At 48.2% G+C, this 15,680-nt stretch overlaps 1 protein-coding gene across 1 annotated transcript in view; it reads left to right on the top strand.

The window, feature by feature from the left end:
* MAP6 (microtubule associated protein 6) overlaps positions 1–15,680 on the top strand; it is a 49,649-nt gene that overhangs the window by 20,855 nt on the left and 13,114 nt on the right. The window contains exons 2-3 of the mRNA XM_051608763.1: positions 12,593–12,806; positions 14,910–15,106. Of these exons, the coding sequence (XP_051464723.1) occupies positions 12,593–12,806; positions 14,910–15,106 (411 nt within the window). The remainder of the gene's footprint in view (positions 1–12,592; positions 12,807–14,909; positions 15,107–15,680) is intronic.

The following is a 15,680-nucleotide window of genomic DNA, read 5'->3' as shown; positions in this document are numbered from 1 at the left end:
AGCTCCATGTCCTCCTTATGTTGGGGGCTCCAGAGCTGTTTCCTCCATGTTTCCTCCCTAGTAATTCTACACAGCTCGTGCAGACTCTGGGGCAGGAGTTCTGCATCTTGCCATCCACAGCACAAATTAAATTCACATCTAGTTTTGGCAGCCCTTGAAATAAGACAGTATTTAGGGGAAAGATTGGGGGGGAGGGGGGGTGCAATCCAGCTCAGCCTTTCATTGCTTTCCCTGAGCTCACTAATCCTTTCTCTTAAGATCCTCACTCAAGGCTAAGCTCTCTTCTTTTATCTACATGGTTCACACTCAGTTCCATTATGGTTCTTCCAGTTAAAAAGAATGATGACCTCTTAATTTCAACTTGAGAAACATTCAATGGGAACAGTGCACAGGAAGGTGTAAAATGGAAGGATTAATTCAGCCCTTTCTGTCAAAGCCAGCAACTGGCCTGTTGCTTTCCCATTCTAAACAATTCTTTAGGTTCATTATACACATCAAATGTTGTGCAGATGCAAGTGGTCAGACCAAATGTAGCTTCATCTTGCTTTCACCCATGTTCTCTGTTGAGTTATTCAAGACTGGGTGGTTGCCACACTGCATGTGTCATGGGTAGCTCACGTGCCTGACTTCACCTGCTTGTGGCACATGTTTGGGACACAGGGGACATGGGGACATGCAGCTTGCCAGGCTGCAGAACCATTTGCTGGGAAATATTCATCGTGTTGGAGCTGGTGGTGCAGCTGATGCTTGATGAAATCAAGGGATTTCCTGCAAAAGAAAAATATCTGCACCCAACAGTGGGAAACCAGGAGCCTGAGGGCACTGGGGATGCCACCCTGAGGCTTCCACCCCACGAAGGTGCCTTGTGGAGGGTTGATCTATAAAGTGTCCTGGACTTGAATTCCCTTTGCTTTTCTGAGAAGAAGATGCACTTGATGATCTTATAAGGTCTTTTCCAGCCTTGGTGATTCTGTAGTTCTGTGATATTAGGCATCCCAAGCATCTGTATGTAAGACGTTTGGATTGTATGTTATTTCCTAGTTTTGTTTTGCAGACTAAAATAGGATAAAATGGGGCTTCTCTGGAGCCTGAGCAGGTGTGTGTGCTTTGGTTTCACAGGCCATATTTTGCTTTGGTGGCTCTGAGCTGCTGAAGTGCAAGGTCTCTTAGGAGTTACTTGATTGTTACTACATTCGTATTTCAGTGATCTGATGGAAAATAAGAGGCCACCCTGGTTCCAACTTGGCCTCTAGGCTGAGCTGCAGGCTTCTCTATCCCGTAGGCATCTAGGAGACATACCCATTGGTGTGAGCAGCAGTTGAGGCTGTGACCTTGCATCAGTTTAGGGTGGTTATCAGGAAAAGGTTTTTCCCCCAGAGGGTGGTTGAGCACTGGAACAAGCTCCCCAGGGCAGTGGTCACAGCACCAGCCTGCCTGAGTTCCAGAAGCCTTTAGATGATGCTCTCAGGCACATGGTGTGATTCTTGGGGTGCCCTCCACAGGGACAGGAGTTGGACTCGATGATTCTGATGGGTCCCTTCCAACCCAGCACATTCTATGATTCAGTATCTCCATCAGCTCTGCAGCATCGTTGAAGGTGGGTGGACATAAGATGCTGCCAGGAGATGAGAAGGTTAGACCATGTGTTCACCTCTCTTGGGCAGTAGGTACAGAAGAAGTTTGTGGTATTCAGGCTTTTCTTTGTGTTGGCCTTTCAGCAGCATGTTATTGCTCCAGCCCAGTGCAAGACAAAAATTGAACACCACATATTCTGGGCACTAAATTTGCCACAGGGCTTGGAAGCCCCATCCCTGGAAGTGCTCAAGGGCAGGTTAGGTGGGGCTTGAAGCAGCCTAGGCTCATGGGAGGTGTCCCTGCCTATGCAGGGGGGTTGGAACTAGGTGATCTTTAAGGTTCCTTCCAACCCAAACCATTAGATTATTCTCTGATTCTGTGGTTTACTGCTCTGCTACTTCATGCTCAAGGTCCTTGTTCCTCAATGCCTCCTCCATGAATGTTCATGGGGCTCCTGATCCATGATCTCCCTTTTCCTGGCATTTTCCTTGTTGCTGTCTTGGACACGTAAACTTTTTAAAATCAAGTGACTAGGTCTTCTATTAAAGAAGAATTACTTTTATAAGTTATCTGAAACTCAGGGTGGGACTAACTAGTCTCTTCATTTTTCATGTCTACAACTGAGTCTTAGGACACCTGGTGCCCAATCAGCATGTGAAGGATATTCAAGTACAGTCATGTAGTAGCTGCTATGGTGAGAAGCAAATCATTTAATGCCCCAAGTCATCAATGCAGTGACAAAACAATAGCTGCTATTTAAGTGTCACCATCCTCCTCCTCCTTTAGCCCCTTCACTGCTGAATCTATTTCTGCTCCCATGTCAGGCTGTGCAATTACATTCTTGTGCAGACTAGGAAGGAAATCAAAGAGCAGCACTAATTTTGAGCTGCATTAGAAGCACAGAAAGGAGGGAAGTAATGATTCCCTGAAGGGAGGAGAAAAACACAGCTCGTGGAATAGCAGAAGAGCTGCTATTTCATCTCAAACAGCCATTTCCTGACCTTGCTTTGGCAAGACCTATCCTTCTGTGACTGTGATTTGGAAGGTAATTGAACAGATTCAGGCAAAAATCTTACCTGTTGTGTCCCCAGCACCACCCCTCTCCATCTTTTGCCTGAAGGGCAAACCTTGCAGCTGAACTGCAGCATCACTGAAGCATCCCCAGGTTGGAGAAGGGCCAGGTTCTAGGGGACTGGAGCTGGTGGTGAGCTCAAGCAGCTCCAATCAGAGCTTTCAGGAACAGCAGGACAGGGGGAGGTCTTCCCAGGAGTCCCTGCCCAGCACGGTGAGGGTCTTCATGAAGACCCCCACTCTTAATGCCAGGTGGAGTCCCCATCCCTGGAGGGAGTTAAAAGCCATGTAGATGTGGTGCTCAGTGACGTGGTTTAGTGGTGGCCTTGGCAGTGCTGGGTTAATGGTTGGACTTGATGATCTTAAAGGTCTTCTCCAACCAAAATGATTCTGTGATTTTACAGCAGTGTGAATGGAGCAGTTTGGACCAGGGCTGTTGTCAGTGAGATGCCCTGTCCTTCATCTCCTTGGGCAGCAGCTCTTCATTTCTGTAAGAGTCTGACCTGTTGTTGCTGAAATATGATTCCTTTGGGTTCCTTCCCCATCCTGCTACTGGATCTCTGGAGTGGTCTGATTATGCTGTGAGCTGGTGAAATGTCATTGCTTCATTTGACCTACAAAGCTTCATTGTCCCCAGGCTTCGTTAGCATGTCTTGCTGCACCAGATCCTTCTCTTATAAGTCATATTGTGGATTCACATCCATCTTTTGCTGTGGGGTCCACCAAGCAGGGAGTCATTTCTGCCCATATTTCCATGTAAGGAGCAGCTGAGAGCCCCTGTGCCTGTGCTGAAGTGTTTTGCTGAACTGAAATACTGCCTTTTTACTTCACCTCTCCTTTATGTCTTCAGACACGTAAAAAGAGGTGCTGAAAACTTGTCTCCACCAAGAATCCCACAGGAGCCAAAAGCTCCAAAGGCCACCAGCCAAGCACAGCTTCCTTGGCCAGGAGGATGGGCAGAGGCAGGTAGAGTTTAGCAGGAGACCCAGCCTGCAGCGTTGCTGGGAGCAGCTGCTGGATGCTCCTGTATCCCACTGGATGTTTGCATGAGTTCATTGCAGTCAGCATGGAAGGCACTGAAAATCTTCTGGACTTGAAGAAGGGCAGAACTGACAATGTTGTATTTTCTTTGCAAGTTCTTCTGTTCCTCCTTCATACAAAGGTTTGGGTTTTTTTCTCAAGGGTTTTTCCCTGAGCCGGAGTTGTTCAGCCTGGAGAAGAGAAGGCTCCAGGGAGACCTGAGAGCACCTTCCAGTGCCTGAAGGGGCTCCAGGAAAGCTGGGGAGGGGCTTGGGACAAGGGCAGGGAGGGATGGGAGCAGGGGGAAGGGTTTCCAGCTGGCAGAGGGAGCTGGAGCTGAGATGGGAGGGAGAAATTCTGGGCTGTGAGGGTGGGGAGAGCCTGGCCCAGGTTGCCCAGGGACGCTGTGGCTGCCCCATCCCTGGCAGTGTTGAAGGGCAGGTTGGATGGGGCTTGGAGCAGCCTGGGCTGCTGGGAGGTGTCCCTGCCCATGCAGGGGGGTTGGATCTGGATGATCTTCAAAGGTCCCTTCCAACCCAAACCAGTCTGGGATTCTGTGATCAATGGATGAACCTGCTTTATTCATGTGCCTTGGTGTAGCTGTGCAGTTGTGCACGTTGTCTTGGCAGAGAGTTTGCAAGACACCAAGCACAGCTTGCAAGGGTGTCAGATCTGGGATGCTCTTTCACCCAGCCAACTCTCGCAGCAGCACTTTGGCTCTCCTCACTCTGTAGAGCTTTCTGCAGCCCATCCAGATCTCCCTGTGACAATACTTTTCTCAGTCCTGCCCTTGCTGCAGCACCCTGTCAATAAAGATGCCTCTGTGTCAAAGCACCCATGTCAGGAGCTGCTTTGTTTGTTCAACCTTGTGGCAAATTTTATCATTACCCATTGGGAGGACGAGGGGCATGAGACACTGCTCTTGCTCCAACCAACTGGAGAATTGACCTACAGGCTGTTAAATGATACAATTAGCAGAGCTTCGACCTGGCCCTGACCCATTTTCCAGGGGTGAAGGTGACATTTGCAGATGAGTTGTTTCTGCAGCCAAGCTCAGAACTGTCAGGCTGTGGTCACCCTGGGAGCTTTCCCAACAGGCTGCATCACCTGGCTTCATTGGTGACACCAACCTTGAATTCACCAGGTTTGCAGGCTAGGCCATGTGAGAAGATAACACAGAAGCTTCTGTATGGAGTGGGACACGTGTCCCTTCCTCTGCAAGCTCGATAAAACTTACAACATTAAGGACAATTCAGAGAGGTATGAACTGGCAGATCTCCATGGAGTTGTGAGTCACGTCAGGAGGGTTCCTGAGGTCTCATTGCTGTTGGGTTTAACCTCTCAGCAGATCTCCCAATTGACCTTTCCCTGGTTTCTGTCATTCTGTCATTCTGTCCCAGTGTTTCCTTTCCCAGAGTCCACGCTTTTCCTTTTCCTATTTAGCTACCAGGATGTAGGGAGGGCCTTGGGCTGCTGGGCTGCAGCAGATGTTGATGGACATCATTTATCTGGCTTGTACTCTGAATCACAGAACAGTTTGAGTGGGAAGGGACCTTAAAGATCATCCAGTCCCACCCCCTGCATGGGCAGGGACACCTCCCAGCAGCCCAGGCTGCTCCAAGCCCCATCCAGCCTGCCCTTCAACACTGCCAGGGATGGGGCAGCCACAGCTTCCCTGGGCAACCTGGGCCAGGCTCTCCCCACCCTCACAGCACAGAATTTCTTCCTAACATCCAACCTAAATCTCCCCTCTTTCTGTTTGAAACCTTCCCCCTCTGCTTTCCCCAAAGCTGGCTGAGCACAGGGACTTGGGTGGATGCTGCAGACTGAGGTGTGGAGCTAAGGTCAAGGTAGCAGTAGAGGGAAGGAGATGATGGTGCAGGTGCTGGTGTATACTCCACAAAGTGGACTTCATATGTCAAAGGTGCCCAGATGTGCCAGCAGTCCAGGTGTGGGGATTTATCTCACTCTTTTCTGTCACACATGGTCCTCTCTATGCTCCTCAGTATCCCAGAGGTTGGCTGTTCCTCATGGATGGTCCTCAAGTCACCTGCTGAGACATTGGCAGTAGCAGGGCTGTTCTTCTTTGGGTTGCTCTCTCACAGCTCCGCTGCTTCCTCGTCTCTCTGGCCCTCTGCAGTGTTCCTCATCACCTTCAGTCATGTCTTTCTGACATTCAGCCATGACAGCATGTGCAATAATTCTGCCTCCTTGGAAGGCCATGCTCCATGGCCCTCAGGCAGTGCAATATCCATAAGTTGTGTGCTGCTGACTCAAGCAACTTTCGTAAATGGATCACAGCATGGTTCTGCTCTGCCAAATGACTTGACTTCATCCTTTTCAGAACATTAGTCTGGCTCATAGCCTGCTCCTGCCAGTGCTGAAATCACCCTGTTGAAGGTTCAGCACTTTCCTCCTCAACTATGCCAGGGCTCTACTTGATGGGCCCTAACCAAGGATGTCCACAGATCCTGGTCCCTCCCCATCCTGCTCACACTTGCTCCATTGTGCATTGTCCAAATTTCAGATTCTTGCATTAATCTATCACATTGGTTTAGGTTTTGTGCAGAATTAGATATTGCCTTGTCCAGATGGACTTGCTCTGTGTATGTATTTATATGTGTGTGTGTCTGGGTGTGTCTTAGAGGTTAATTATTAATGACTGGGATAAAAATAATCATGGGCACCAGGAGCTTCATTACACCATTCACAGTCTCAGTGCAGCTTTACAGTAAATTATTGTGTAGAGGATAATAACATGGGCTTTAGAGGATAAAGCTGTCATTAAGCATCCACGTAGGAGTTGGAGACAGGGCACTTGATGCCAAGGACAATGAGGGGGCAGTTCTTGCACTTGTGGTTGCAAATTTTATCTGTTGACAAGAGCAGGAGATGGTTGGAACTGACCTTTTAACTGAAGAGGGCTGGGTTGGGAGGTGGAATGAAGTGGTTGAAGCTGATGTCTTGGGGTGCAGGGCATTTTGTGTTGCAGTAACATGTCAGGCTGTCAGAAGGAGCAAGGAATCATCCAGGTCCAGCATCTTATTTGTCTGGGAGACAAGAACACATTGAGCCATCTACTATTGCATGAGAGACCTCAGCATGGAGCAGTGTTCCTTGATTGCTGAAAAAGTGTTAGGAGTCATGTTTTGGCTCTTGCAGAACAGTAACCATTGTTCAGGCTTGTCTTTAAAATTAATTGTGTTTGCAGGAGGATCCATGGCCTGTTTTTATTGAGTCCTAAAGGAATTGTCCTGTCCATATTAGAAATGAGAACAGCTTTATGATCCAAACGTGTGCATGTTCCTCAGAGGAGCAATCCTTTGTGAGGAGAATTTGCTCACGGTCCAGCAAGTCCAGTATCTTCTGCCTGATCACACCAGGACCAGGCAACTGGAGGGAGATGGGAGGAGATTCCTAGTGTGTGGAATAGCTCCTGCTGTGGCCCATAATTTGTGGAGGACAGTTAAATGCTGAAAAGTGGTGTTCATTATTATCTTGAGAAGGCATTACTGAAATTTCCTTTGATAACTCTGAATATTCTCATCTAAACAGCCATGACTTAATGAGATCTTGTTGCATACTGGACTGAAGTGCCCTCCTTTGGCATTGACTTCCAGAATTCCCCCAGGCATTATCATTGATTTTGGGTTTCCCACTATTTCATTTCACTGAACATCTCTTTTGCTGCATAAAGAGGGAAAAAAAGGGATCTGGAGAATATCTAGGAGCAAATGATATTCTATTCCAGAAAGGCAAAATAATTTGAAAATCCCTGACAAATTTGCTACTTAGTTTGCCAAATATTTCTATTATTATTTTTTTTTCATTGCTGTTTTGTGTAGAGGAATATTAAGGAGAAAAATGATGTCCTGAAATACTCCTTGTGAAGCAGTTTGATGTTTTGCTTCATAAGGGGATTCATAGACCTTTTGTGTTGTCCTAAGAAAAAATAGGTTATAAAGGTTAAAGAAAGTGAAGAAAAGAAGTTACATTTTAATTTTAGAGTTAATGAAACATTTCAGGAGAAGCATTTCATAGAGGATTTTTATTTTCCAGTGAAAAATATGGATATTTTTCAGTTTTGGTTGAGCCATAGTGTTTGAAATGAAGCTAGAAATATCCCTTCTGTGCAGGACTCCACGGTGAAGTTCCTGGTCTCCCTTTTCTGTGCCATTCATTATTTTGTACTGAAAGAGGGGTTGGCCAGTGGCACAGGCTGCCCAGGGAGGTGGTGGAGTCACCATCCCTCGAGTGTTTAGAAGAAATGTAGATACAGTGCTTGGGAACATGATTTAAGCACTGAACGGGTAAATCAGGTTATGGTTGGGGGATTTAGGTTATGGTTGGACTTGATGATCTTCAAGGTCCCTTCCAACCAGGATGATTCTATGATTCTATGAGGGAAGAGGGCTGGCTCAGTGCTGGTAAAACGTGTCAGCAGAGTTTTACACCCTGTGTACACCTGTGTTTACACATTGAACACCCTGTGCTGGTTCTGAACAAACATAACCTCCCTTTAAAGTCCTTCAAAGTAGGTGGAAGCTTTGAAGTGGTTAAACGTGGCCCCATCTCCCTGTCCTTCCCCCTCTTGGCTTTGCTCTGGCATCAATAGTTGAAGGCAGTCAATGCCTACATGAGTGTTGGTGAGCATCTCCAGAAGTGGCTGCAGGCCTTAGCTTGGAGCTCACATCAACCCCATGGTCACTGGCTGGAGTGGAGGAAGGTGATGAACTTATCTTCACCTGCAACCGTCTTCTGCAATCCTCACCCAAAGGGAAAATGCAATTAAAATAAAATAACCAGGGTAGATGAAGCTCTGTGCAAGAGCAGCCCCATTCCTGGCAGTGTTGAAGGGCAGGTTGGATGGGGCTTGGAGCAGCCTGGGCTGCTGGGAGGTGTCCCTGCCCATGGTAGGGGAGTTGGGACTGGATGATCTTGAAGGTCCCTTCCAACCCAACCCAGTCTGGGATTCTCTGACATAAGAAGTATATAAATTAATAAAATAACATCTCTTAGTGACACAAATACCCTGGAGCATCAGGCCAGTTCCAGGCAGCACAACCATTGCCCTAAGAGGTTGTAGCTGTGCTGGACAACATGAGCTCATGGTGCCACAGAGCCATATCAGCCAGACATTTGTTGGAGAGTCACCAGACCTGGAAGGGGAATTTAGGTCACCTTCCTGAGACGTCCCCCTCATCCCTACCATAAGTAGAGATGCAGACCCCAGGCAGGGCACCTGCCTCCTCATTTCACACCTTTGCATTAGTAAATTCCATGTGCCTGGCACTCAGAGGGGGTAATCCAGGCTGTGAAGTTGCTGGCACCTTCCTGCCTGCATTTTTTTTGGCTCAGGGTAACTAGTACTTTTCCAAGCAATTGTTGGGCTGGGTTCAGGAGTTGGCACATTCCAAGGGCAGTTCCCAATGGGCTGTTTTCCCTCACTCATCTGTGATGGAGATGGAGAGATTTTGGAGTTTGTACTTCTGTGCTAATTAACCAGGGTAAGTTGAGTTTCTGGGCACTGATGCAACCAGCCCAGAATAACTTGTGTCTATTCTAGTAACACATTTTTTGGTACAGTCTGTGTGTTGCCTGGTGTGTCAAAAATAGGCTCTGAAATCAGCTCGTGGCACCCGGCGGAGCTGTAGTGAAAGGTCTGAGTTTCTCTCCTCTTCCTCTGCCAGCTCTGGGTGCAAGATGTGCAGAACTGGGCACCCTGGGTACTTGAGCAGGTCACAGCAGGGAGTGGCAGGTCCATCCCAGGTGTGGTAGGGCTCCATATGAATGTGGCCCAGGGTCTCACTCATGCTTGACAAGAGTGGTTCTGGTGATGTGAGATCACCCACGTGTGCTGGAGGATTTAGAATAGAATCAGAGAAGGGTTTGGGTTGGAAGGGACCTTTAAAGCTCATCTAGTCCAAGCCCCCTGCCATGGGCAGGGACATAGAATCATAGAATCACTAAGGTTGGAAGGGACCTTAAAGATCATCCAGTTCCAACCCCCCTGCCATGAGCAGGGAACTGCCTTTTATCTTCTGAGTAGCTTAGGATGAACTTTGAGTTTGTCAGTAACGTGTTGACATCTTTGATCCAGGTTTATAAAGATAGTTCCTTTCCCTCAGCTCTTCTTGCAGGAGGGATAGTTTATCAATGGACTGCAGAGAAATATCTGCAGACATGTGGGTGACATTCACTGCACAGGAAAGAAGGGGACACAGAGGAGACCATTCATGTGCTGCTCCTTCAGTGCAACAGTTTCATGCTGAATAGCATCCTTCAGCCAGGCAGCATCCCCAGGGCCTGGGCAGTGTTCTCTAAGCCCAAGAAGGGCTGAAGAGCAAAAGAAGGGGAGGGGAATGAAAAAACACAGAGAAAATAAAAAGTAGATGTAGGTAGAATCAACAGTAAGAAGGGGTGGAGAGTTGGAGGTGGAATTTGAAACTGAAATTTGAATTAGAAAGGGGGTGGTTAGTAGGTCAGGGGAGGTTTTCCTCCCCCTCTATTCTGCCCTGGTGAGGTCACATCTGGAGTATTGTGTCCAGTTCTGGACCCCTCGGTTCAAGGACAGGGAACTGCTGGAGAGAGCCCAGGGCAGAGCCACAGAGAGGCTGAAGGGAGTGGAACATCTCCCTGGTGAGGAAAGGCTGAGGGAGCTGGGTCTCTTGAGCTTGGAGAAGAGGAGACTGAGGGGCGACCTCACCCATGGTTACAGACACGTTCAGGGCAGTGTCAGGAGGATGGAGCCAGGCTTTGTTCAGTGATGTCCAGTGACAGGACAAGGGGCAATGGGTGCAAACTGGAGCACAGGAGGTTCCATGGGAATATCAGGAAGAACTTCTTTCCTGTGAGAGTGACAGAGCCCTGGGCCAGGCTGCCCAGAGAGGCTGTGGAGTCTCCTTCTCTGGAGACATTCCAACCCTCCTGGACACGTTCCTGTGTGATGTGCTCTGGGTGACCCTGCTCTGGCAGGGGGGTTGGGCTGGGTGATCTTCCCAGGTCCCTTCCAATCCCTAAGGTTCTGTGATTCTGTGATTTGGCTCCTAGATTAAGATACCTACATTTAAGGGGGAGAGGAGTGTGAGTGTCTTCACATGTGCTAGATGTTTGCTTTCCCACCAGTGGAGATCCAGTCGGTTGATAGAGCCCAAAGAGGCACTGTGCTCCTCCCAAAGCAGTCACCCATCTTTGGAACAGGAAGGGGCTCCAATGACTGTGTTGTCTGGTCTCTGTTGACTACCACATGGGCCCAGCCACCCTGCAGATGTGGTGAGACCTTGAGTTAGGTGTCTTAAAAGGAGCCACACACCCAGGAGACTGTTGCAACCAGCAGTTGTCTTGGAAGAGAAAGGCTGTTTCCTTCTTTGCAGTGTGATGATGAGTGAGAAATGTGGTAGGGCAGGGAGCTGCACTGATCCTGCCCATGACAGGATCATTTATGACTGGTCTCTGAGGACAGCAGATGAACTTCTGCAGCCTAACCTCCCTGTCTGAGGAGGTCTTCAGATGACCAGTTAAGTGTGTGTCCCCGTACTGAAGCTTTCCTGAGCCTCTGGACTCAGTCCAACTGCTTATCTTCATGAAAGCAAAAGCTGAATATCTCCAGGACTATTTGTCAACATTGGTTGAAGCCGATTAAGATGTTCAAGGCTCTTATGGGAAGGGATTAACCAGCAATACCCTCCCTCAGGGTTCAGTTCCCTGATAAACCAGGCTGAAAACCAGTAACACAACCCAGAGGGGGTTGAGTTGGACAGGAGGGACAAGGTCTGCTACTTCGAGGCCCCTTTGGCTCAGATTTCCTGAAATTAAGAGATGATCTTTGATTTCCAAGCAAAACCCACCCCTTTGTGGAGGGCTTGTATCACCACCCTTAGGACAGGGCCTGGTTTGCATTGGAGTCTTCAGGATCTCCACACTGCCTGGGACTATGACCCATCTAAGGTAGCAACAGACTTGGGGTGTCTCCATCCTCATTCTCAGATGAATAGCAATTTTTAAAGGAGAAAATGAAATGATTTGCTGCAAGACTAGAAAGATGTTGGTGCTCCCTTGGGAAGAACTAAAAAAATGCACGAGAAGGAGGTTGTGGATGGGAACCAGAACATTTCCTGCAGGTTTTCAGGTTTGCTTTATTTTCTCCAAGAAGTCCCATCTCTTTCCAAATGAAATGAGAGATGGTTTCATTTTTGCCATTAACTCAATCACTCACCACCAGCTCATAAAGAGGAGCTGCAGCTCATGACACCTGACAAACTGTGCATTTCCTGCTCTACTGGAGCTTCAGTCTAAGACAGCTTTATCTCAAAGGGTTCCTTCTTGGATTGAAAAGCTGTTGTGTGTTAATTTGGTGCAAAATAAGCAAAATGCTACCATTCATTTCTTACAGGCAAGGTCTTGGCTCCTTCTATTCCTGAGTCACCCAACTAGGTTGCCTGCAGGGAGGTTTGCTGAGAGGTGTGTGTCCTCTGTTGAGCTGCAGAACATAAATGACGATGTTCCTTTCTAACTATTCTTTTCCACCCTAACTGTGAGAGTCAGGACCTGCTTGCAGGAAGTTTCAGTGCAGAGGTGACCCTGTAGAGACAGAAAAATCATCTTTCCTTTCAAAAATAAAAAGGTCACAGTCACATCCAAGGCCAGGTTTTCAGAGGGCACCCGACCACTGTCACACAAGTTTTCTGGTGTCCAGGACTGCCTGATTTTAATAGACCAAATCCTTTTAACTTCTCCTGATGTCTCGATGGGTCTTGAATGAGGTAAAAAAATGAGCTGTTGGGAGTCAGTTTCTGGGTAAACCTGACTGGATGGAGACAAAATCCTTCCAAGTAGACCTTGCTGAGCCACGAGGGATTTCATTCTCACTTTTCCGCTACTCTCCGGTTGGTTTAATTCCTGAACCTCTTTCTTTTTTGATCTTCAGAAACGAGTTCAGACCCTGGGTAGATGTTAAGCCTGTGAAAGCTATAAAAGCGAAGCCCCAGTACAAGCCACCAGAGGAGAAAATGACACATGAAACCAGTTACAGTGCTCAGTTCAAGGGGGAAACCAGTAAGCCTTCTCCAGCTGACAACAAATTCCTGGAGCGCAGAAGGATACGCACTCTCTACAGTGAGCCCTACAAAGAACCACCAAAGGTGAGGAACTCTCTGGAGAGGACCCAGGGCCATCCCTGCAGCTGGTGGGAAGTGTCCAACACAGTAAGGCTGGGCTGAACATGGCCTGCTTTCCTTTCCTTTGTGGGGGATCTTTATTTCTCACCAGAGGGTGCATCTGGGGGTCCGCCTTGGAGATGGTGGTGGTTGAAAAACCGTGTGTGACCCAGCAATGTGCACTCACAGCCCACAAAGCCTGTCAGATCCTGGGCTGCATCAATAGAAACCTGGCCAGCAGGTCAAGGGAGGGGATTCTCCCCCTCTAACCCACTCTGGTGAGAATCCCCTGCAAGGGCTGGGTCCAACTCTGAGGCCCCCAGCATAAGAAGAAGATGGACCTGCTCAAGTCAGTCCAGAGAAGGCAACAAAGATGGTCAGGTGGCTGGAACACCTCTCTTATGAGGACAGACTGGGGGAGTTGGGGTTGTTCAGCCTGGAAAAGAAACAGCTCTGGGGAGACCTTAGAGCACCTTCCAGTGCCTGAAGGTGCTCCAGGAAAGCTGGGGAGGGGCTTGGGACAAGGGCAGGGAATGAGAGGATGAGGGGGAAGGGTTGGAAGCCAAAAGAGTGGAAATTTGAGATGAGATGTTAGGGAGAAATTCAGTGCTGTGAGGGGGGGGAGAGCCTGGCCCAGGTTGCCCAGGGAAGCTGTGGCTGCCCCATCCCTGGCAGTGTTGAAGGGCAGGTTGGATGGGGCTTGGAGCAGCCTGGGCTGCTGGGAGGTGTCCCTGCCCATGCAGGGGGTTGGAACTGGATGATCTTTAAGGTTCCTTTCAACCCAAACCAGTCTGGGATTCTGTGGGCTCTAGTAGAGATTGATGTACTTTGCAGACAAACTGCTCTATGTCAACTGTAAAGAAGTGAGGGCAGGGCCCAGATGAAGAGGTTTTCACATCTTTGTTTCCCAGGTCATTTTTCTAGACAGCTTTTTCTTTGTCCCTCCAAAAATATAAGCACCCCACATTGCACTTTATCCCAGGAACAACATGGTAAGAACCAGATCTTCGTTTGCAGTTAATTCAGTGCTCCACAGATTTTGACAGTAAGCATTTACAGCTTTGATCAGATGGAGGACACGTGTTGAGAAGGGCCTGGGCTGAAGTGTCTTCCAGCCTTGTTTTCTAGCAGCAGCAGCAGAGGATCTGCATATAAATGGAGTAAGTCTGTGCAGTTTTAGTCCTTCCCAGAGTTTGTAAGTGCTTAGATTTGTGAGGTCTCAGAGGGATGGCAGGACCAGCAGGGAGGATCTGAGGGCTTGTTGCTGTTCCTCCTTAATTTTGAAGCTGTCCTCCCTACTTTGTGGGCTGTCCAAACAAGAGGATGTCGGTCATTGTTGGGGACTTTGCTGAGGTGCCACGTGGTGTCCTACTTCCCAGCCACCCCAAGCAATCTATTCTAGCAATCTCTTAAGAGACAAACAGACTGAGGAGTCATGTCCTGCAAGAAAAGTGGGGATTTGTACCAGTCTCGTTGTCCTGAGCATTGTTTCTTGACTCCAGAGAAAGACAGTCCCCTCTGGGCTTGCAAAACTCCTCTAGTTTGAGGAAGAGGAGGCTGGGGGGAGACCTCATTGCTCTCTACAACTGCCTGAAAGGAGGTTGTAGGGAGCTGGGAGTTGGACTCTTCTCTCAAGTGAACAACAGGACAAGAGGAAACGGCCTGAAGTTGCCCCAGGGGAGGTTTAGGCTGGATATTAGAAAGAATTTATCTACTGAAAGAGTGGTTGGACAGTGGAACAGGCTGCCCAGGGGGGTGGTGGAGTCACCATCCCTGGGAGTGTTTAAAAGAAATATAGATGTGGTGCTTACTGATATGATTTAAGCCCTGAACGGGTAAATCAGGTAATGGTATGGTGAGTTAGGTTATGATTGGACTTGAGGATCTTCAAGGTCTTTTCCAACGAGGGTGATTCTGTGTGATTCTGTGATTCTGTAGAAGTCAACAGGCAGGGCAGAGCTGAGGAGATGAGAAACGTTGATGCCTTTTCTGATCTAAACCCTGTTTTTCCACCTGTCCTTGTGTCTGTCTTTCTCCCTTTCTCTTTCCATCTCCGTGTTGTCGTTTTGCCTGTCGCCCTCCATGCAGGTGGAGAAGCCTAGTGTAAAGCCTTCCAAACCAAAAAAGACCACGACAAGCCATAAACCCCTGAAAAAGGCCAAAGACAAGCAGATTGCATCTGGCCGGGCTGCCAAGAAAAAGAGCGCCGAGACCTCCAACACAGCAAAGCCAGAGGACAAGGAGAAAAGCAAAGAGATGAACAATAAACTGGCTGAGGCAAAAGAGTAAATGTCACTGCACTTTCCTTTCTTTCTTCTTTTTATTTTCCTTTTTCTTTCCTTCTTTCTTTCCTTTTTTTTCTTCTTTCTTTTTAAATTTTTTCTTTTTCCTCCTTTCCCTTCGATTAAATAAAGGCCACAAAATTAATTAGAGGCTTCTAATCTGCTTTGTGTTCTGATTGTATTAGAAGCTTTTCTGTTTTATTTCCGAGGAGGATTAAGGAATCCTTGTTTCTGAGGTCAAGTTTGTTCTGCTTTGCCTGCACAACACGGCTCTGCACAGAGTGAGGGACGTGGGAATGCACAAGCAAGGGTCGTAGGAGATGAAGGTGATGGACCAACCATGGTTGCATCCAACAGCCTGTCCCTTTCCTCAGGCTTGGGCCTTCAAGGCTTTGACAGCTTGGAAGTGCCTCTTGAGCCATGGAGGGGCTGTGCTCTCATCCCATGAGGCCCTGTTGGGATTGGCCATTGTTTGGTCATCCCCCACTGGTGTCAGCAGGTGGAAAGGCTTTGGAGGCTGAGAGGATCAGAGGTTCGTTCGTGGTGCCATGGATCTGCCATCAATCCACTTAGAATC

This window comes from Apus apus, chromosome 1 (assembly GCF_020740795.1).
Source record: "Apus apus isolate bApuApu2 chromosome 1, bApuApu2.pri.cur, whole genome shotgun sequence".
Lineage (NCBI taxonomy): Eukaryota > Metazoa > Chordata > Aves > Apodiformes > Apodidae > Apus > Apus apus.
The sequence above is the reverse complement of the archived record's forward strand: the minus strand, read 5'-3'. Positions and strand labels throughout refer to the sequence as shown.